General features: G+C 31.1%; 4 protein-coding genes across 5 annotated transcripts; all 4 read left to right on the forward strand.

Moving 5' to 3' along the window:
• The first annotated feature begins 2,229 nt into the window (after positions 1-2,229).
• LOC119603434 (60S ribosome subunit biogenesis protein NIP7 homolog) lies at positions 2,230-3,077 on the forward strand. Its single transcript, XM_037955466.1, has 2 exons — positions 2,230-2,418; positions 2,482-3,077. The coding sequence occupies exons 1-2, from the start codon at positions 2,363-2,365 to the stop codon at positions 2,966-2,968; spliced, it is 543 nt and encodes a 180-aa protein (XP_037811394.1). The 5' UTR covers positions 2,230-2,362; the 3' UTR covers positions 2,969-3,077.
• Positions 3,078-4,147: 1,070 nt separating this feature from the next.
• Positions 4,148-15,572, forward strand: LOC119603432 (nicastrin). Its single transcript, XM_037955464.1, has 7 exons — positions 4,148-4,385; positions 4,662-4,757; positions 4,828-5,544; positions 13,257-14,076; positions 14,160-14,371; positions 14,451-14,667; positions 15,506-15,572. Exons 1-7 carry the CDS (start codon positions 4,310-4,312, stop codon positions 15,528-15,530), a joined length of 2,163 nt encoding a protein of 720 aa, XP_037811392.1. The 5' UTR covers positions 4,148-4,309; the 3' UTR covers positions 15,531-15,572.
• LOC119603431 (DNA-binding protein RFX2-like) lies at positions 8,247-11,051 on the forward strand. The gene has a single exon (XM_037955463.1). The coding sequence runs from the start codon at positions 8,286-8,288 to the stop codon at positions 10,803-10,805; it is 2,520 nt and encodes an 839-aa protein (XP_037811391.1). The 5' UTR covers positions 8,247-8,285; the 3' UTR covers positions 10,806-11,051.
• Positions 15,573-20,748: 5,176 nt separating the features above from the next.
• Positions 20,749-22,439, forward strand: LOC119603435 (histone deacetylase 11). 2 transcript variants are annotated; one of them, XM_037955467.1, is made up of 5 exons: positions 20,749-21,059; positions 21,120-21,694; positions 21,753-21,861; positions 21,919-22,057; positions 22,329-22,439. In XM_037955467.1, exons 1-5 carry the CDS (start codon positions 20,841-20,843, stop codon positions 22,379-22,381), a joined length of 1,095 nt encoding a protein of 364 aa, XP_037811395.1. In that variant the 5' UTR covers positions 20,749-20,840; the 3' UTR covers positions 22,382-22,439. The 2 variants fall into 2 exon arrangements, with proteins under 2 accessions (XP_037811395.1, XP_037811396.1); XM_037955468.1 differs by lacking the exon at positions 22,329-22,439 and having other exon boundaries at positions 21,919-22,239.
• Positions 22,440-22,500: the final 61 nt, after the last annotated feature.

Consider the following 22,500-nt stretch of genomic DNA (forward strand, 5'->3'; position numbering starts at 1 on the left):
ATGCGGGTGATCACAGATTTTCACTATTTTTTCAATTGGAGCGTTATTTAATGATCTACAACCGATTTAAGAATTCTCAAGTAAAAGTAAATTTTTTATGAAAAATACTATTGATCACAGATTTTCACTATTGATCACAGATTTTCACTATTTTCTCAATTGGATCGTTATTTAAGGATCTACAGCCGATTTAAGAATTCTCAAGTAGAAAAAGATTTTTAATGAAAAATACGAGTGATCGCAGATTTTCAATATTTTCTCAATTGGAGCGTTATTTAAGGATCTCAAGTAAAAACAGATTTTTTGTGAAAAATATGAGTGATCACAGATTTTCACTATTTTCTCAATTGGATCGTTATTTAAGGATCTACAGCCGATTTAAGAATTCTCAAGTAAAAACAGATTTTTAATGAAAAATACGAGTGATCACATATTTTCAACATTTTCTCAATTGGAGCGTTATTTAAGGATCTACAGCCGATTTAAGAATTCTCAAGTAAAAACAGATTTTTAATGAAAAATACGAGTGATCACAGATTTTCACTATTTTATCAATTAGAACGTTATTTAAGGATTTACAGCCGATTTAAGAATTCACAAGTAAAAGTAGATTTTTTATGAAAAACACTAGTGATCGCAGATTTTCAATATTTTCTCAATTGGAGAGTTATTTGAGGATCTACAACCGATTTTAGAAATCTCAAGTAAAATAGATTTTTAACGAAAAATACGAGTGCTCCAGATTTTCAATATTTTCTCAATTGGAGCGTTATTTAAGGATCTACAGCCGATTTAAGAATTCTCAAGTAAAAGTAGATTTCTTATGAAAAATTACGAGTGATCACAAATTTTCACTATTTTCTCAATTGGAGCGTTATTTGAAGATCTACAGCCGATTTAAAATTCTCAAATAAAAATAATTTTTTAATAAACAATACGAGTGAACACAGATTTTCACTTTTTTCTCAATTGGAGCGTTATTTAATGATCTACAGCCGATTTTAGAATTCTCAAGTAAAAATTGATTTTTAACGAAAAATACGAGTGATCACAGATTTTCACTATTTTCTTAATTGGAGCGTTATTTAAGGATCTACAGCCGATTTAAGAATTCTCAAGTAAAAATTGATTTTTTATGAAAAATACGAGTGATCACAGATTTTCACTTTTTTCTCAATTGGAGTGTTATTTAAGGATCTACAGCAGATTTAATAATTCTCAAGTAAAAATTGATTTTTTATGAAAAATACGAGTGATCACAGATTTTCACTATTTTCTCAATTGTAGCATTATTTAAGGACCTACTGCCGATTTAAGTTTTTTCATGTAGAAATTTATTTTTTTATTGAAATTAAGTAGTTAATAATTATTTTTTTAATGTGTATAATTTTTAAATAAATTTTGTAAAATAACGTACCTGTTATGACTTGTAGATGGCTGTAGCTGTTTGTTGAAGAACGATGTGGCATCATTGTACATTTGCCCAACTAATAGCAAACTGACACTTTCACAATTTTTTCACTTCATTTGTAATCACTTTATATTTGTAATTAAATACTTTTTATGATTAATATTAAGACCCTTTTCCCACACTATTTAAAAGGCTTTCATTTGGGAATTTACATCTTCGCTTATCTTATTTGCATTTATTTTTTCATTCTTATTTTTATTAAAAATTTGTATTTTATATATTTCGCACAACACTAAAACAATACATTAAGCTTTTTAAACACAATTTATTTTTTAACTTTGCACAAATTATTTCATTATTTATTTCAATTTTCCCTTCTTTATTTTATATACTGCGGATAATACTATATTTATTTTAAAATTTTAACAACACCTTTTACTTATTTACCGTGAATTTTTTCGATTTTCATTAAAATAAACGAATTTCTACTTTAGCACACAAAACCGACCGCCATATTAAGAAAACAAAAAATAAAAAAAATGACATTGGCTGCAATGATGCCAGATTTGATAAAAACTAAAAAGAAAAGAAATTCAAAAATTTGAAAAAACCAGTGAAATAAAACATAAATTTAAAATTTTTAGTATAAAAATATAATTTAAACAACACAAAATTTTAAAAAAAGAACGTTTTATTATTTAAAATTTGAATTTGATTTTAGAAATTCTCACACTAGAGGGCCTTATAACACAGGGTTACTCTATTGATGTTTATATTTATACAGTACTTCTGCCCGCACGTGGTGTCAAAATATAAAAACAATTGAGTTTGACAGTTCAATTTATATATTTTGTTAGCATAAAATAGAAACGTGTTGAATTTTCGGGATTTTCTTTTAATTTATCAATAAATTTATTATACTTTAAGTAAATTAATCAACAAAAATAAAATATGAAACGTTTAAGTGAGGAAAGAGCTAAAATTTTGTTTGAAAAGTTGTCCAAATAGTAAGTATTTCACTAGTTTTGAAGAGTGAACCATTTAATAAAAAATTTCTTTCCCTTTTCCAGCATTGGCACTAATGTCAAACAATTGATTGATCGTCCCGATGGTACCTATTGTTTCCGTGAACATTTGGATCGTGTTTATTATGTTTCCGAACGTATACTCAAGTTATCCGAGTGTTTTGGTCACAAAAAACTTATCTGTGTTGGTACATGTTTTGGCAAATTTTCCAAGACGAACAAATTGAAATTCCACATTACCGCTTTATACTATTTGGCTCCCTATGCTCAATATAAGGTGTGGGTAAAACAATCTTTCGAACAACAGTATCTATATGGCAATCATATACCTAAATCGGGCTTGGGACGTATTACCGAAAATGCTGGCCAATATCAAGGAGTTATTGTTTACAACATGAACGATTTGCCTTTAGGTTTTGGTGTTTTGGCTAGATCTACTACGGAATGTAAAGCGGCTGATCCTTTGACTACAGTGTGTTTCCACCAGTCGGATATTGGTGAATATATCAGATCGGAAGATACATTGTTTTAGAAGAAACTTTTTCCTAATTGCTAGTTTTATAGTTTTTAAAGTAAACAACAACAAATACTAAAGTAAGTTTAAATGTTTTTTTAAATACAAATTATAATGAAAAAGATAATCGAAAGTGGAAATTGTTTTTATTTAAAGTGGAATGAGATAAACGTTTATTGAAACGTCTACGCTGATTTCTTCTTTTTCTGTTAATCTCTTAATATTATAATTTGGAATTCAAGTCATTAAGACACGTTAAGAAATGAAAATGCTGATTAGTTGTACAAAATCGAGGGCATTGTAGGTTATACATCTTAAATTTTCCGCTGTTTCAAAACAAACTTAAAGTTCTCGCACTCATGGGTCACTTGGAAAGTGTTTCCTATAGGACATATTGGAAAGATAATCATCATTAGAACAATAAGAAACTATTTTTTTACAAAGAAATCCAATACCTAATCTAGAACATGTAACAGTTTTTAACTGAAATCTATGAATCCAGTTGAATATATTGTTTTAGAAGTCGGGTTGAAAAAATCGTTAAAATTATTAATGGGACTTGCGGGTATAGATTGTTACATTAGTAATACATGGTATGGTAATACATCTGAAATTGTACTATTTTAAAGTTATGGTCTTGAGGCAGATCTTCCAAATGGGAACAGCTGTAATGTGTAAGGAAACTCATGTACACTCTCATAAATAGTTCTTCTTCCTAGACTAAAAATCGATATGTTAAGAAGAGGACACAGGCCAAAAAATCCGGAGACCAAAGTATACTTTTCATAAGGATTGAACAGTGCTGAATTCGAATCTTGCCCTATCCATCGCGTCAGCTTTCCAAGATATCGTGTCATACAGTTTGAAAATTACGTCTTTTACCCTGTTTGAAGAGTTACAACACTGCGAAACACCTTTTTTGTAAGGTCATCTGAAAATCCTGTCGACCTTAAAATAAAGATATAAGCTCAGTAATATATTTTTCCTTTTTCGACATATCTTAGCTTAAAGCTTGGAAAGCTTTTAAAAAGTTTCGACTTTTAAAATTTTGGCCAATTAAATACCGTTAAAAACTGTTTTAAATTAACTCCCCTTTTTTACAGCCGCTACAACAACAACTCCCCTTTTTACAACCATTCCACAAAAAATACAACACTGCACTAAAAAACATCTGTGCAATTAATTTTGACAACTTGTTGTAAAACAAGAAGAAGCATTTTCTCTCTTCGTTGTTGTTTGTTGTATATTTTTTAAGTTGATTTTTTGCAAAAATACAGAAAACAATTTATTAACTATTAAATTAAGCTGAAAAATATTAATTTAAATTAGTTAATTAAGTTCCAGAAAAGACAAGTAGCTATGGAGCTACAATTAAACAAGGTTGTAAATTGGTGTTTAATCATTTACATTTTGTTGCAAACAAAGACAATTGAAGGTGGGTGTAATAATTGTTTTTCCCAATTTTGCAAAAATGCAAAAAAATAGAAAGTAAAACATAATCAAATTTTAATAACAAGAAAAACAACAACAACTATTAATAATAATTAAAAACATTACACACAAAAGTCCTTCAGAAAATCCTTTTAACTTATGCATACAATGTGTTTAGGTTTATGAATGCTTCTCAAGACCATGACTCATGTTCGGGCTTAAGATTTGTAGTTTTTGTTTACATACATATTTTTAATCGTTAACATTTAACTTTTTATAGTATCCTGCAAACGTTTACATGAGAAAATCTATGAATCCTTTTTTGGCGGCACCTGTTTTCGACGTTTAAATGGCACCCACCAAACAGGCTGTTCTTGTAAGTGAAACTTAAACACCAGGTCTTTTTCTATAAATTAATAAACTTTTTATTACAATTTCTTTTCTAGCCGCTGAATCCGGCTCTGTGGGAGCTTTACATTATGTTTACGACAACAAACAATTAGAGTTTCTATTAAATTCCCCACCGGCACCACCTTATGCCGCCATCCTAGGTTCCGATTACTTCAATCGTGAGAATATGATGCGCCTAAAGCATGAGGGGGGTCGTAATATTTCCGCCGTTCTAGTGTTAAACATGTTCGATAACTTTACCAGTGATGGTGTGGGTTTTTCTCATGAACTAAAGTGTCCTAATCAATATAGTGGCATTTTGTTGCCCAATTCCCAAGAAACTGCCACTTGTTCTGCACAAAGAGCCGAAGATTCTTGGAATCCTTGGGGTTCTGGTTTGCTACATGAGGATTTTCCATTTCCTATTATCATTATACCCAATAATGATACAGTGGTCAAGTTAATCGAATGTTTTACCAAATTCAATAGTTTCGATTATGAAACACAACATTTACGTAGTCTATGTGCTGTAGAAATAAAAAGTTTTATGAGTGCCGCTGTTAGTACTGAGGTATGTTGGCGTCGTACTAATTTTATTAATAATTTGGCACAGACACGTTACTGTGATCCCTTGGAGGGTAAAAATATCTACGCTACTTTATTTCCGCGTCCAATTGTCAGCGAAAATGAGGTGAGCAATGTTAATACAAAGGAGAAATTTATATTGGTTACAACGCGTATGGATACGACGGGAATGTTTGAAGGTGTTTATGGTAAGTGGATTTACATTTTTATAATGAATAATTTTTGGTTTTTTAAGAACCTGGATAAATTTTTAGTTTGTTATGTGTAGTTTCCAGATAACGTGCGAGTACTTTGAGTAAAAATTTTACTTGTATTTTTTTTTGTTACCATAAAAATTTTTACTCAAAGTTCTTGCACGTTATCTGCAAACAGGCCCTTTATTCATTAGTTTAACAAACGGAATTTAACTCAAATTTAAATTTAATATAAAAAATATATAAAAATAGGTAATAAAAAGTTATTAATATCGACTATTAAATAAAAATTTATTAAATAGTTAAACAGTTTTCTTTGAAACAGTGGACCTCCGAGCAGAGCAATTGCTCTTTATTACGAATTTCGTTCTATCGCACTTTTTCGAAGGAATTGTTATTATATTTGTGTATGAATGAAGTTCTGATGAAATTTTTTACATAGTTGTTGCAATAATATATTAATATTAATAGCACAGGCCGACAAAATTTGAAAAAAGTCGATACCTGAGACCAAGTTAAACTTTGTTTACTTAAAAATAAAAAGTGAAAAATTATTTTTAGTAAAAAGACTATTTTAAGTAAAACTTTTTGTTGAAATATACTTTTTTCAATACAAAAGTAGCGAAAATAGAAATATTATATTCTAGGGAAAGAATATATATATATTAAGGTGTAACTCCACTTGGAGACCATTTAGGTTCATTGTGAACAAACAAGAAAAACTGTTTTAGATCAAGAAATCATTGCGACAGAAGATCAGAATCTTTACTGTATTCTCTATCCGAAAGAACTTTTAATTCCCCTGAAAAAATATGACAAATTGCGTGGATTACTTCCAGAAATATTTCCAATTACGTCGCAAAATCTATTTCCTAGTCATTTTTGTCTGAGACCCTGTAATCTAGTACAATGACAATATATGTCCTCGTAAAGCATGTAGTAGTTTGGTATAGAAATATCCATTTGCTAAGTCCTAACAGAAACCATAGACTACACTTATCCAGTTCAATAAGTATCCTGGTTGCCGTTGCCTCAAGTCTTGTCCAAAAGACCTTTGATACTTTACAATCCATATTATGATTTCATTAATGGTTAGTGATTCGATTCGATTCTGGCAAGTTACCGCCTTGGATCGAACTTCCCTATTCATTGCAATGTAATGGTTTCCAAAACAGAGTTATTGTAAAAAGTCTCATAATATCGCTCAGAGTATTTCTACACTCTACGACTAGACACGTACATATCAGCCCTGACTACATATCGAGATGAATTGTCACTACAGATCTTAGATCTATTTCGATCTTGTGCAGTCTACATTCGTCAGGGAGTCTATAAACCGGCACCATTATCCACCTTGGATCTGTACATACTGCACATCCCTCAAACAGACCTTTTCAAAAGGTAAGTTAACAAATTTTCTGTATTCTTTAATTATTCTTTTAATTAAATGAAGGAAATTTTTTAATAGAGTAAATTAAACAACTATTAATTGGTTTATCTTGTTCAACATTTTGTAAAGGCTCCTATTTTTATAGAATTTGGAAGCACGTGATAATCGTTCTTACAAAGAATTAACTTAAGGAATGTCTTTTTCTTGTTTGTATTACAACAATGTGAGAATTGAAACATTTGTTTCTTAAAACCTTAAAAACACTTGTGCATCAGAACATATCTGCTCATGAACATCCCCACCTTAGATAAAAAATATCTCATTAAAATTTACCTGTTATTTCGCAACCCCTTTTAAACAAACAACAAATGTACCTGTACACATACATATGAATATTTAGCATAAGGTGTCTTTTTCCGGAAATAACAATAGTTTTGAAAAAGTTTTAATGCCCCATACCCATTAGCAATACCAACCATTCATTCATCCATGCCTACAGACAATTTTCTTATAGACATAAAAAAGAAAAGGTGAAAATTTATTTATTTCCAAACAACCAACCACCAACCAATAAACAACAATACAAAATTGTTAAAAATCGCCAACTGCAACACGCAATATTCAAAGGATAATCAAATGAAATGATAAATGAACTAAACAAAAATATAATATACCTACAAAATAAACAACTGTTTGGTGAAAAACTCAACGAATAAAAAAGAAACATAAATAAACACAAAATTATATTTTTTTGAATAATAAAATAATAAAAAAAAGAAAATAGAAACTCATACTAGAACAACACGCACACTTTTACCCAAACCCTTACAGGTGAACTAAACATACACCTACTTGCTTGCTTCCTTGCCTTTCTTAATGTAGTTGTGACACATACACACACATGTTCCCTGTTTGAACCATGTTTAGTGTAATTATTGCTGTTTCATTTTGAAAATTAGACAAGTGCATTTTGATCGTCAACGTTTAAATAAAACGTCGTTCGGTTAGACGAAATGTGAAGTCAACGAAGCGTAATAAACAACCACCGAAATTAGGAGTATGTGTATTATTTTATAGGCAATTGTTATTTGTAATAAGCCAATTGTTGTTGTTTTTGTTATTGCTATTGTTGTTGGTTACCTAGCCAACGCCAGGAACAAAACAGTGAAAATTCTATACTATAGTCAGCATTTGGAAAAATCCTTAAAATTATTTGTAAACGAACGTTATAACACGTAAGAATAACGTCACTTTTTTCCTAAAACGAACCTAAAAACAGTAGAATCGAAGATACACTTTAGTGCTCCATAGTTTAAGAGGATAGTTATAGGAAGAGGACTCCAATATGACCACCAGATTGGCAGCGCCTAGAAATTTTGTTTTAACATCGACAGCGGCAGCCGGAATAATAAATTCTCCTACTTTGAGTGTTGTGTCCCCAGAAACGGATACTATAACAACCGAGTCAACGGTTTTGCCATGTGTCGTCAATACTACAACCGATTCAGCGGCAATCGTGGTAACTAGGGACCCCTCGTCTTCTTGTCAGAACGCACAACAAGAAGTGTATCAGTACATTACTGCCGAATCTTTGCAAGATGTTATGACAACGCACAAAGTATTCGCCAGCATTGAGCAGGATTATCATCATCATCAACAGCAACAACAGCAATATACTGGTGGTCATTTGCACCAAGATACGTCTCATCAACAGCAAATACAGCAGCAGCACCAGCAACAACAGGAGCAGGAAGAATTAGCTGTAATAAATGTGGTAGTTCCCATGGATAATAATGATACTTCCAGTAATGAAGCCCAAGCCACCATGGATACTTTGGCTGGCATTAAGGAAGGTGTAGTCGATTTGGTACATCATGCTGAACAGGAGGAAGGTTGTCCACAATATATTACTGTTACTGTGTCCACGCAAGATGCCGGACAAAATTATCAGGTGCAATATGTAGATGCTGAGGAATTATACCAGGCTACTAATGGCACCCAAACTCAAATCACTTATCCTTTCTGTCCCATTCAAGAATATCAAACAAATCAATCAACATTTTACACCACCTCCACAGGGAACTTTAGTAACAATGGCTCACAAATAACCGGGAATAATACAGACAATGCCACTACTTTATTGCCATATTTGGTGCCTGTGGAAGAAGGCATGTTAATTAATACTTCCTCTGAGGATTTGCAAAGTTCTCCGCAAACGCCCAATTCCTCTACTCACAACATGGGTGGAACACAATGTATGAATTCGGCCAATGAACATGAAATGGATGATAATTCTATGGAAACAGATGTAAATCATATGGGTGGTACGAGTAAAATTGCCTCAGCCACTATTAAATGGTTGTCACAAAACTACGAGACCGCAGAGGGAGTAAGTCTGCCAAGATCTACGCTCTACAACCATTATATACAACACTGTAATGAATCCAAAATAGAGCCAGTGAATGCTGCTAGTTTTGGCAAATTAATAAGATCTGTGTTTGCGGGTTTGCGCACCCGTCGCTTGGGTACTCGTGGTAATTCCAAATATCATTATTACGGCATACGTATTAAACCGGATTCTATGCTAAAACATCAGCAAAGTCAAGAAGAAATCTCCACTTCACCCTCTAAAACAACTTCCTCCCAGCAAGCTCCAAATTCGATTAAGCAAAACACCAACAACAATAACCAAGCATCCACATCCAGCTGTACTTCTAGTCACAAACCTACTAATGGCAACAAATCATTGAAAAAACTAATTTTCAAACCGGAATCTTATGCTGCCTGTGCTCAATATTTAGGTGATGGTACTGGTGCTTTACCCTCATTCCCTTTGCTAGAACTGGATCACACTTGTCCAGCGGAAATAAGTTCACAGGATTTAGAACTATTTCGTCTGAAATATCAAGAGCATTGTGAAAAGTTTTTGGATGCCATTGTCAATTTGGAATTTAATACCATAGAATATTTGTGGCGCGAATTTTGGTCCACCGATCATCATGATTCTCTGCATAATTTAACGCGTCCCAAATTGCAATTACTTTGTCTTTCGTCACCGGTGCAGAAGCTTGTACGCAATATTGATTATCAATTCTTTCAAAATATGGTCGATGTTCTAATGCCTGATGTCTTGAGATCCACACCCAATGCCCTAACACAAGCCATTAGAAGTTTGGCAAAAAATATGGAAGCCTGGATATGCGAATCCATGTTGGGTATACCCGATCAAATGGTGCAAATAAAAACTACCACTGTTTCGGCATTCTGTCAAACTCTTAAACGTTATACCTCGCTCAATCATTTGGCACAGGCTGCTAGAGCTGTACTCCATAATAGTAATCAAATTACTCAAATGTTAACTGATTTGAATCGTGTGGATTTTCAAAATGTACAAGAACAAGCCGCCTGGGTGTGTCAGTGTGATCCGTCTATGGTTCAAAGAGTGAAGAATGATTTTAAGGCTACCCTACAGCAACAAAGTTCGTTGGAGCAGTGGGCCTCTTGGCTGCAATTGGTGGTGGATTCTGCTCTCCAGGAATATCGTGGTAAACCTTCTTACCCTAAGGCAGCACGACAGTTTCTCTTAAAGTGGAGTTTTTACAGTTCTCTAGTTATAAGAGATTTAACTTTAAGATCTGCACCTAGTTTTGGTAGTTTTCATTTAATACGTTTACTCTACGATGAATACATGTTCTATGTGGTGGAAAATAAAATAGCCGAAGCACAAGAAAAGACCGCTATAGCGGTTATATGTGATCGTTTACAAAAAGATGATGTTAATTTTGAATTGGACTATCAATTGGAATTAATAGCGGCCGACGTAACAAATTCAGAGCCTCCCGTAAAACGCATGAAACAAGAGTAAATTTTAAATTAAGAAAACAAGAAAAAACGAAGCAATATAAAAGCAATTTTTAATTAAAATTATGTTTAAATTATAAATTGCTTACGGTATTACTCTTATATTAAGTATTTTATCATTCAAATATTATATTAACTTGGTGGCCTTGTGTGCAATATAAAGTGCCTTCAATATCTTAATGCTCAAACATGATTTATATAAATATATTTTATCTTATTTATCTAATGGCTCAATTTACATATACATATGTATTACGAAACTTGATCTAGTCCCCCTCAATATTTTATAAGTATTTAACTTTAAATTGTGCAAAATAATATTATATTATTCAAATAAATAAGTTTAAAATTAAAATAATTATGAATTTTTTAATTGAATGAATAAATTGAAAACTAAAAGAAAAAAAATAACTACTGAATGCTATTAATACCTTAAAAAAACACTTTCTCCCTAAATTCGGTTAAGCTACACTCCATTAACAACAACCAGGCATAAACATCTAATAGTTGCTCTAATTCACACCCTTACAAAGATGGCAACAACTGCATCAATTACACTTGCCCGACGGAAATAAATTAAATTATTTCGTTTGAGATATTAAGCGCATTTTGGAATGTTATTAGATTTCATAATGCCAGAGAGCGATGTCAAATTTGTTTTCGTTTTCCTCCATATAATGCATAGGATTGATTGACTTGTGTGAACATTATCTATTTCCTCCAGATTGCAGTGACAGAAATTTTCCGACTGTTTTTTTAAATTGTAGTTTGCCTATGTTTTATCAAAAACTAAAGAGTCGAAGACGTTTGACGATCCAATTTCTTTTAGTAGTTGCATTTTTCTATATGTTCTTTATTCGCTAAACATCTTTTGTGATAGAGAAACAGAAGAGAATTATTCCGAATAAGATAGTTCCATTTTAAAATTGTTCGGTATAGCAAACGTAACTACATACGAGTAAAGTCGGTATAGCATACGAGTAAATTCTGTATAGCTGAGTTGACAATCCTTGGTCATTGTTCGTTGAATACCCAGTCGTTCCTGTGCGAGGAACAAGCCTGATGTCAATAGCCGAGTTGGGTAAGGCAGCTGAAACAAGAGAAAAGTGCAAACCAGGGTGAATCACACAACGGTCAATCTCCCTCCTGTCACCCATTACTTAGGCACCAAACCTCTCGAAATTACAACAACACCTATATCCAGCAGATCATTAACATGGATTTTGTCTAAAGCATAAGACAACAATAGCTTTAACCGCCATCACCACACAAGTTTGCCACGGTCTTAATCAAGCCCTACCATGTCAACGTACGATCGTTGTGGCACTCGTTCCATCAAAAACTTTCGATATGGTTAATCACGTCATTCTCTACAGAGATATTTTTACATCAGATCTCTGCAACAACAATAAGATATGGCTAGTGAATTACATGTGTGGACAACAGTCATTCGAGGAGTTTAGGAACCAGAGATCAAAGTCTCATAGAATTAAATAGGGAGTTCCCCAAGATGGAGTCCTTTCGCCGATCCTGTTTAATTTATATATGTCTAAACACCCCGGACGGCGTCCAATATCAAAACTTCCGACGGTACATTACCACAAAATACTTGGTGTCACATTCGATATCCTTCTTATGTCCTCCGCTCACACCACTGCAATATGCAACTAAATGCGAAGTACTCAAGGTACTCAAGTCTCTAGCCGGCAGCACTTGAAGAATGATAAAGAAACTTTGTTAACTACCTAACAAACGGTTGTCTGGTCAGTGGTAAACTACGCAGCGCCAGTGTGGACTCCGAAAATTAGCGTCGCCCTTTGAACAGTAACAGGCTTTTGGTTATGGAACATAACACCATGCTATCAAAGCAGTTCCTAACGGGATATCAACGGAGGGGCCACCCGAACCACCATCTAACCGAGTGTATGGTAGTCTATTGACTGGCCGATGGACACATCTATGAACATGTCTACTGACTAGTCTATGGAATAGTCTGTTGACTAATCTATGGACTAGTCTGTTGACAAGTCTATGGCCTAGTCTGTTGACAAGTCTGTGGACTAAGCTATTGACTAGTCTATTAGCTAGTTTGTGGACTATTGAGAAATCTATGAACTAGCCTATATACTATTTTATTGACTGATTTTGACAAGTTTATTGACTTGTCTATTGATTAGACTATTGACTAGTCTATTAATTACTCCATTGAATTGTCTGTGGACTATTATGCTGACTAGTCTATTGATAAGTATATGGACCGGACTATTAACTAGTCTATTGACGAATCTGTGAACTAGTCTATTGACTCATCTATGGATTTGGATATTGAATAGTCTCTGTACTAGTCTATTGACAATACTATGATGAGCATATTTGGGAAAATATTGTGCACATTCTGAATTGGTTTTCTGTATAATATAAAAATTATGATTTAAACTTAAAATTTTCTTTACAGGTGTTGGTGCCAAGGACTCTTTAACCGGTTACACCATACTTGTTAGCGTGGCCCATACGCTATCGCGTCTTCTAACAGATAAATCACTACTAAAAGATAGCAATCTCAATATACTCTTTGTCATCTTTAATGGGGAATCCTACGATTACATTGGCTCTCAAAGATTTGTATACGATTTGGAGAATAAAGATTTTCCCAAGGCCACCACCTATACCACACCCATTACTTTTGATAATATAGAATTTGTTTTGGATTTAGGAACATTCGATGAAATGTCAAGCATTAAATTACACACTATAAGTGAATTTCCTTATGCCAAAATGATACTACGCAAATTACAGCACTATGCCACCACACCGAAATATGATTTCAATATAAATTTCGAAAATTCTATAGGCTATCAAATGCCACCTACATCGGCTCAATCATTTTTGAGAAAAAATCTTTCCTTTCCGGCAGCCATCTTAAATGCACCACCCACTAATCGTTTCTATCATTCGGTCTATGATGATGGTGTAAATTTGAAATATAATTACACGAATACTTCACTGGATTATACGCAATTAATGGGTAGAGAAGATGCTTTAAAATATTTCAAAACCGATGATATACAAATGAAAATACGTAATGTATCGGCAATTATAGCCATGGCCTTGTATGAAACTTTGACGGGGAAAGAGTATGTAGACGATAAATTTCCCAGTCCAGTATTGATTGATGAAATACTTTATTGTTTTGTTAAATCACAAAATTGTCCATTATTTTTTGCGGCCTCTAAGCCGAATAGTTTTAAAAAGTTGCCTTTAATAGCACCAAATCGGTAAGTATATAAATATTAACTGATGTTTATGAGAAATTTAAAACTTGTCTTGATATAATGTGTTTTTTTTTAAATATTTCTAGTTACATTAGTGTCAATCGTGATAGTCAGGAAGCCACTATTTGGACTTATCGCATAATGGGCTATTTATTGTCACAAAAACTTCCTAATGTAGCCAAAGAAAATTGCACCTATTTACCCAGATACTGGTTTGCTGGCTTTAATAAACTGGGAGAATGTGGTATAACCACACAAAATTATTCTTTAGCTTTAAGTCCAGCATTTATAATAGAAGGTAATGGACAAAATGAACATTTGCCTAAACATTTTATATTTTAAAAACTTTTTAATTTTTTTATATATTTTTTTTTTAGATTACAATTGGACTTCGGGTGAATACTCCACCTGGTCCGAATCCACTTGGAGTTCTTTAAGTTCTCGTTTATTTTTACGTCCTTCACGTATTCATGAAATTGTAACATTAACCATTGGTTTTGTGGTGTTAATCTTTTCGTTTTGTTTGGTTTATATTATAAGTACAAGATCAGAAGTTCTATTCGAAGATCCTGGACCGAATGCTAGTACTGATGCGTAAGATTTATATGAATTATATTTTTATGATTTTTATCTTTACTAATATTTATTTTTTTAGAATATTTGGTTTGGAAACTTAATTTATTTTGTTTAAAAATTAAAAGATTTAAAAAAAGTTTTATATTTTTGCAAATACCTTTTGAATTGAAACTTTAAAGGGAATTGAAGACTCAAGCAATGATTTAGGAAGCTTGATTCTTTAAAGCTTTTAAGAAGATCAGTTAATTTTAAGGATTAATAAAAATATACTTTCAATTTTGTTTTGGGCCCAACTTTATTACATTTTCAAATTTCGAACTTAAATATTTTGAATGGAATTTTAAAATTTTTATGAATTTTAAAGTATTTTCAAAGAAGTTTCAGTATATATGCTCTTTGAGTTATGTTCGAAAATTTCAAAAGCTTAAAAAAGTCTTTTAAAGCTTATTTTTGGATTTCAAAAGGCTAAGAAAGCTTCTATAATCCGAAAAGGTCAAGTTCTTTTAAAATCTTGCTAAACTATTGCTGTTTACAGAAATTTTGGTTTAAGGGTGATTAAAAATTTATTAAAAATTTATATTTTTGTGTATTTTTACTAAGCTACTAATAAATTTATATGTGTATTTCTAAACACTGCCTAATCAATTAATCATAAATTTGTTTTTAACAAACAAATATTTAAACTTTATAAAGCACAGCTGTAGTAATTAAAAAAGTATTTAGACATTGCTTTATTTTCTTTAACAGATTACCTTAGCTAGTATATAAAATTTTATTTTAATTAAACGTTATTTATTTCCTGTTTAACTTAATTTTTTTTTAAATTTATGTCTAAAATGTTTATAATTTTTTATAGGTTAACCCCACCTACGGCTTGTTAATGCCTTAAACAATTAAAGAACACAATACACACTGCACTACAACAACAACAACTACTACTACTAAGCAAAACTTTAATTATAATTTTTTTTATAGCAATACTTATTATAACAAAAAAAATTATTGAGCTAAAGTTTTTATTTTTATTACAAATACATTTGTTTTTTACTTAAAGCGAATAATTGTTTTTGTTTAATACACAAAGTTTAAAGAAAATTTTGAGAATTTTGATCAAAAGAAACTGTGTCTAACATTAACTGATTTAGTATTTCCTAAAAACATTCAGATTTATTTACATTATTTATCAAATTTCTTTGTGTATTAAATTCCTCCCTCTCTCACATGACAATTGGTATTGATTTTATTTTATTGAAATTTCTTGAAATCACTGAAAAGTTAATTATTTCACTTTGTTTTCGTTTATCTCACTCACATACAATCCATCCTATTTGATATTTTAATAATAATTATTTTTTTTTTTTTATAAACTAAACTTCTATAATAATAAGAGTATTTGAAAAACTATTCAATCTATTTAATTAAATTTTAAAAGATGATCATCTTTGATCTGAAAAATTAAACTCTACAAACTACTCTTTAAACTATAGTGTCGACGTTTGACAAAGATAACAGTCAACTATAGTCTAGATCATAGACTAGTATATAGACCATACTATAGACTACACTATAGTCAATACATAGACTAGACTTAGGCTGTAGACTAGACTATAAACTTTACTATAGACTTGACTATAGACTATACTAAGACTATACTGCAGACTATACTATAGACTAGATTGTAGACTAGACTTGAGTATTGACTAGACTATAGACTTCATATAGAGTAGACTGTGGACTTGACTATAGAGTAGACCATAGTCTATAGAGCAGGCATTAGAGTAGATAATAGACTAGACTGTAGACTTGACTATGAACTAGACTACAGACACTGTAGACTCCAGTGTATTCTACACTGTAGAGTAGATTAGACAGTAGACTAGACTATAGATTAGACTAGACTACAGACACTGTAGACTCCAGTGTATTCTACACTGTAGAGTAGATTAGACAGTAGACTAGACTATAGATTAGACTATAGGCTATGCTATCGACTTGACTATAGTCTAGTCTATTATCTAGTCAATAGTGTAGAGTAGTCTACACTAGAATATGGATTAGACAATAGACTGTACTATAGACTAGACTATAGGCTAGACTATTGACTAGAGTGTAGACTAGACTAGACCAGAGACTAGAGTATAGACTAGACTATAGACTAGAGTATAGACTAGACTATAGACTAGACTATAGACTAGACTATAGACTAGACTATAGACTAGACTATAGACTAGACAATAGACTAGACTATAGACTAGACTATAGACTAGACTGTAGACTAGACTATAGACTAGACTATAGACTAGACTATAGACTAGACTATAGACTCGACTATAGACTAGACTATAGAATAGACTATAGAATAGACTATAGACTAGACTATAGACTAGACTATAGACTAGACTATTGACTAGACTATAGACTAGACTGCATTTTAAAATAACAAACACAAAATTTGCCTAAAACAAATTGTCTAATTGTCAAATAAAAGAATTCAATATTTATGCGACATTAAACAATAAAAAATTATAGTCTAGTCTATACTCTAATCTATAGTCTAGTCTATACTCTAGTCTATAGTCTAGTCTATACTCTAGTCTATAGTCTAGCCTATAGTCTAGTCTATAGTACAGTCTATTGTCTAATCCATATTCTAGTGTAGACTAGATAATAGACTAGACTATAGACTAGACTATAGACTAGACTATAGGACTATAGACTAGACTATAGACTAGACTATAGACTAGACTATAGACTAGACTATAGACTAGACTATAGACTAGACTATAGACTAGACTATAGACTAGACTATAGACTAGACTATAGACTAGACTATAGACTAGACTATAGACTAGACTATAGACTAGACTATAGACTAGACTATAGACTAGACTATAGACTAGACTATAGACTAGACTATAGACTAGACTATAGACTAGACTATAGACTAGACTACTAACATAGACTACTTACTAGACTAGACTATAGGACTAGACTATAGACTAGACTATAGACTAGACTATAGACTAGACTATAGACTCGACTATAGACTAGACTATAGAATAGACTATAGAATAGACTATAGACTAGACTATAGACTAGACTATAGATAGACTATTGACTAGACTATAGACTAGACTGCATTTTAAAATAACAAACACAAAATTTGCCTAAAACAAATTGTCTAATTGTCAAATAAAAGAATTCAATATTTATGCGACATTAAACAATAAAAAATTATAGTCTAGTCTATACTCTAATCTATAGTCTAGTCTATACTCTAGTCTATAGTCTAGTCTATACTCTAGTCTATAGTCTAGCCTATAGTCTAGTCTATAGTACAGTCTATTGTCTAATCCATATTCTAGTGTAGACTAGATAATAGACTAGACTATAGACTAGGACTATAGACTAGACTAGACTATAGACTAGACTATAGACTAGACTATAGACTAGACTATAGACTAGACTATAGACTAGACTATAGACTAGACTATAGACTAGACTATAGACTAGACTATAGACTAGACTATAGACTAGACTATAGACTAGACTATAGACTAGACTATAGACTAGACTATAGACTAGACTATAGACTAGACTATAGACTAGACTATAGACTAGACTATAGACTAGACTATAGACTAGACTATAGACTAGACTATAGACTAGACTATAGACTAGACTATAGACTAGACTATAGACTAGACTATAGACTAGACTATAGACTAGACTATAGACTAGACTATAGACTAGACTATAGACTAGACTATAGACTAGACTATAGACTAGACTATAGTCTAGACTATTGACTAGACTAGACTATAGACTAGACTAAACTATAGACTAGAGTGGACTATAGACTAGACTGGACTATAGACTATACTATAGACCAGACTATAGACTAGACTAGACTAAAGACTAGACTAAAGACTAGACTAAAGACTAGACTAAAGACTATACTAAAGACTTGACTATAGACTAGACGTTGGGTTATAGACTAAACTATATACTACAGATTAGACTACAGTTTAAAGGGTGTATAAAATCGGATAAAATGCAAAAACAAATTTATTGCGGTTGAATAGTTTTTAAAAAATGTTGTATTCGTAAATGTAATTACATTATAATACTGCAACGTAATAAGAAACTTTTGGCAACAGTACTCTAAGGTCTAAGGTTTTTAACAGAAGATATTTGATTAAAAATTTTGCTAATTTTTATATATTCAAGAAGTTGCAGATGCTAAATACGAATGTTTACGAATACTACTTTAAATAATAATATTTAAACAAAATTATTTATAAAACAAGCTAAAAAAAAGACATTTTTCTATTAGACATTATATAAAAACAACATTTAAATATATTTTGTTATAATTGTATTATAGTAAAACAAATAACTAAAATGTATAATTAATACATAAATCATAATTTTACAAATTTTTTGTTCAACTCAATTAATTAATTTGTAAATATAGACATTATTTATTAAGAAAGTTTTATGGCAAAAATTATTATTAATATTTTTTTTTAATTAATTAAATGTTATACAAAAAAATATAAAAATGAGAAAAACAAATTAAAAATTGTAGAACACAGCATTTAGTATTTATTATAAACAGCAGGAATAAAAGAATTAAATATTAAAACACATTTATTTTTTAAATTTTTTGCATATGTATCTATTGAAAAAAAAAAACAAACAAAATTTATAATTATTAAAACAACAATAAATGTATTTTATACACCCAATTATAAAAGTCTTTTTAAAATAACAAACACAAAATTTGCCTAAAACAAATTGTCTAATTGTCAAATAAAAGAATTCAATATTTATGCGACATTAAACAATAAAAAATTATACTAAAATAACAACAATTTATTAATTAATAATATGTAACTATAGAACTATGTATGTATTCAAATACAATTTAACTCTTTTTTTATATATAAAAAAAATAAACAATTCAATAAACTGTAACAATAATTTAGAAAAGCCAAATAAAAAAAGATACGTAAACTCAAACGAAAATTAAAAAGTATTTTTGTTTTCTTTATATATATTTAAATTAAATACAGACAAAACGTGTGAGAAATTATTGACAAATTAAGATAAATATTTGTAGAGCATTGGGGGAGTTATTAAAGGAGATTAAAAAATTGAAATTAAATAAAAAATTAAAAAAAAAAAAATATTTTGTTAATGAAATTAATTATTAAAATTGCATGAACTGAAATCTATAAGAAATACTTTCTGAAATATGATATAAATAATTTTTTGATATCGGTCCTTAAATATATAAATTTGTAATGAAATCTTGCATAAAACGTTTCACTCCGATGCCCTTTCGATATTAAAGGAGATTAAAAAATTGAAATTAAATAAAAAATTAAAAAAAAAATATTTTGTTAATGAAATTGCTTAATTATTAAAATTGCATGAACAGAAATCTATAAGAAATACTTTCTGAAATATGATATAAATAATTTTTTGGTATCGGTCCTTAAATATATAAATTTGTAATGAAATCTTGCATAAAACGTTTCACTCCGAAGCCCTTTTCGATTGTATGGGGGATAGGAGATATAATAGACGGATTTAAACCATTTGGAAAAGAATTTGTCCTTGTGTCAAGAGAAGAGAATGTGTACATACAGACGAACATATTCTGATCGACTCAGAAGTTGATTCTGAGATGATTGGTATACTTTAAGCTGGATGTAGAGCTAATATTTTTAGGTGTTATAAACATCTATTACCCAACCTCCCCGTTCCCGACGACCCGAGTCATACTCGGACAAAGATTGTCAACCTAGCGACAGCTGTATCAACCGAAAGAATTTTCCCCAGGAAAGAACTATCGGCCACAGTTACAACAACAACAACAACCCACCCTCCCCACTATAGTTATGTAGTTTAAAACTAATTAATTAAAAAAAAAAACGAAAATATAAGATTCAGATTTAACTTTTCTTATAAAAACAAAATAATTTCTAACCCACAGTACTTTTATAAACACTTTACAACACTAATATTTACTCTTCAAATTCCCTACACTTACCAACACTAAAATTTATGCAAACAATTATCAACTATTGTTTTGTTTTTGTTTTGCACTTTTAATTCCAGACAGAATTACTAATGAAAAATCATGACTGCTCTAGGAAAAACTAAATAAATTTCCAAAAATAATGCAAAAATTTACGGAAAAGGTGCACAGTGAACGGGAAAAACCAGAAGTGGTGTGGATTAAACGTGAAGATTTGGAAGAGCCTGCCGACAAAACGGAAACGGAAGTTAGGCGAGGTAAACAAATACCCATTGTTTATAGTAAACAATATGGAGTAAATTTTGCTAAATTGGAAAAACTACATCCGTTTGATGCCCAAAAAGGCAAGAATATAGCCAAGGTAGGTATTTAAATGCTATAAAAACAGATTTTTATATTTAAATTTATAAATCTATGGCAGATTTTATTGGAAACCCAGGTTATAAAGGGTAGATTCTATGAACCTGAGGAAATTACACACGAAGAACTATTAAAGGTACACAAACTGAAATATTTAAATAGTTTAAAATGGAGTTTGAATGTGGCCAAAATAGCGGAAATACCGATTTTATTATTTGTACCCAATTGTTGTGTCCAGCGGGGCTATTTGAAACCCATGCGTTTTCAAACTGCAGGCTCTATAATGGCAGGCAAATTGGCTTTACAATACGGTTGGTCTATTAATTTGGGTGGTGGTTTTCATCATTGTTGTTCCTATAAAGGTGGAGGTTTTTGTCCTTATGCCGATATTACTCTAATGATACAACGCATTTTCGCAGAGGAACGTTATATAGAACAGATTATGATTGTAGATTTAGATGCACATCAGGGCAATGGCCATGAACGAGACTTTATGAATAATGCTTATGTTTATATATTGGATATGTATAATTTTCGTATATATCCCAAGGATCATGAGGCTAAACTGGCCATACGTTATGCCGTGGAATTGCAGCCAAGAACAAATAATCGAGAGTATTTGAGAAAGCTGAGAAAGTAAAGAATATTGTTTTACAATAATTAAATAATTTACACTTAAATGTCTTTATTTCAGAGGTTTAAATTATGCCCTTGAGGAGTTTCATCCCCAACTAGTGGTTTATAATGCTGGTACAGATATTTTAGAGGGAGATCCTTTGGGCTATTTGTCCATAACACCAGAGGTATTTACATATTGTATATTTTGTATGAAATCGTTATTTCTTATGAAACATTTTTAGGGCGTCATCGAACGTGATGAATTTGTTTTTGCCACTTGTCGTTCGCGCAATATACCCATTGTCATGCTTTTAAGTGGTGGCTATTTGAAGGCCTCCGCCAAAGTTATAGCTGATTCTATTTTGAATTTAAAACAAAAAGGTTTGTTGCATTAAAGGAAAACGTTTTGGGAAGTTTATTATTTAATGTCCTTGTAAAGGAATTGTTTTAAGAATGTTTGTACCTAAAATTGAAAATTGTGTACCTAAAAGGAATTGTCTGAAATTTAAAAATAAAAAAAACTTTGTCTTCTAATAAAATCGTAGAAAATGGAAACAAAAATATAGTATATGTATAAAAATGCCTAACGTTTTCTTTTCAATAGACTAGACAATATGTGTGATTCCGTAATATTCTGTTTTTCCAATTTTAGTCAAAAACATCTTAAGAAACATATATTATTCAAAAAACAACGAAATATCTTGAAATTTGAGTACGGGAATGATTTACTATAAACACTTGCAATCCACACGAGTACAGGAATATACATATGTACATTAGGGCGGCACCGTCTCTATGAAGAAAAATTAAGGTACTTGTGTTTA

The sequence above is a fragment of the Lucilia sericata genome, unplaced genomic scaffold (genome assembly GCF_015586225.1).
Source record: "Lucilia sericata isolate MDLA Ls3-8-SP2 unplaced genomic scaffold, ASM1558622v1 Contig000307F_arrow, whole genome shotgun sequence".
NCBI classification, from domain to species: Eukaryota; Metazoa; Arthropoda; class Insecta; order Diptera; family Calliphoridae; genus Lucilia; species Lucilia sericata.

What these genes read in the sequence shown, in the direction of transcription:
- LOC119603434 (XM_037955466.1), top strand. Translation starts at nt 2,363, where the DNA reads ATGAAACGTTTAAGTGAGGAAAGAGCTAAAATTTTGTTTGAAAAGTTG. An exon ending in TTTGAAAAGTTGTCCAAATA is followed by an intron (nt 2,419 to 2,481) that starts GTAAGTATTTCA and finishes TCCCTTTTCCAG; the next exon opens with CATTGGCACTAATGTCAAAC.
- LOC119603431 (XM_037955463.1), top strand. Translation starts at nt 8,286, where the DNA reads ATGACCACCAGATTGGCAGCGCCTAGAAATTTTGTTTTAACATCGACA.
- LOC119603432 (XM_037955464.1), top strand. Translation starts at nt 4,310, where the DNA reads ATGGAGCTACAATTAAACAAGGTTGTAAATTGGTGTTTAATCATTTAC. An exon ending in CCACCAAACAGGCTGTTCTT is followed by an intron (nt 4,758 to 4,827) that starts GTAAGTGAAACT and finishes TTTCTTTTCTAG; the next exon opens with CCGCTGAATCCGGCTCTGTG. An exon ending in CCGAATGCTAGTACTGATGC is followed by an intron (nt 14,668 to 15,505) that starts GTAAGATTTATA and finishes AATTTTTTATAG; the next exon opens with GTTAACCCCACCTACGGCTT.
- LOC119603435 (XM_037955467.1), top strand. Translation starts at nt 20,841, where the DNA reads ATGCAAAAATTTACGGAAAAGGTGCACAGTGAACGGGAAAAACCAGAA. An exon ending in ATTTGTCCATAACACCAGAG is followed by an intron (nt 21,862 to 21,918) that starts GTATTTACATAT and finishes AAACATTTTTAG; the next exon opens with GGCGTCATCGAACGTGATGA. An exon ending in TTTGAATTTAAAACAAAAAG is followed by an intron (nt 22,058 to 22,328) that starts GTTTGTTGCATT and finishes TTCCAATTTTAG; the next exon opens with TCAAAAACATCTTAAGAAAC.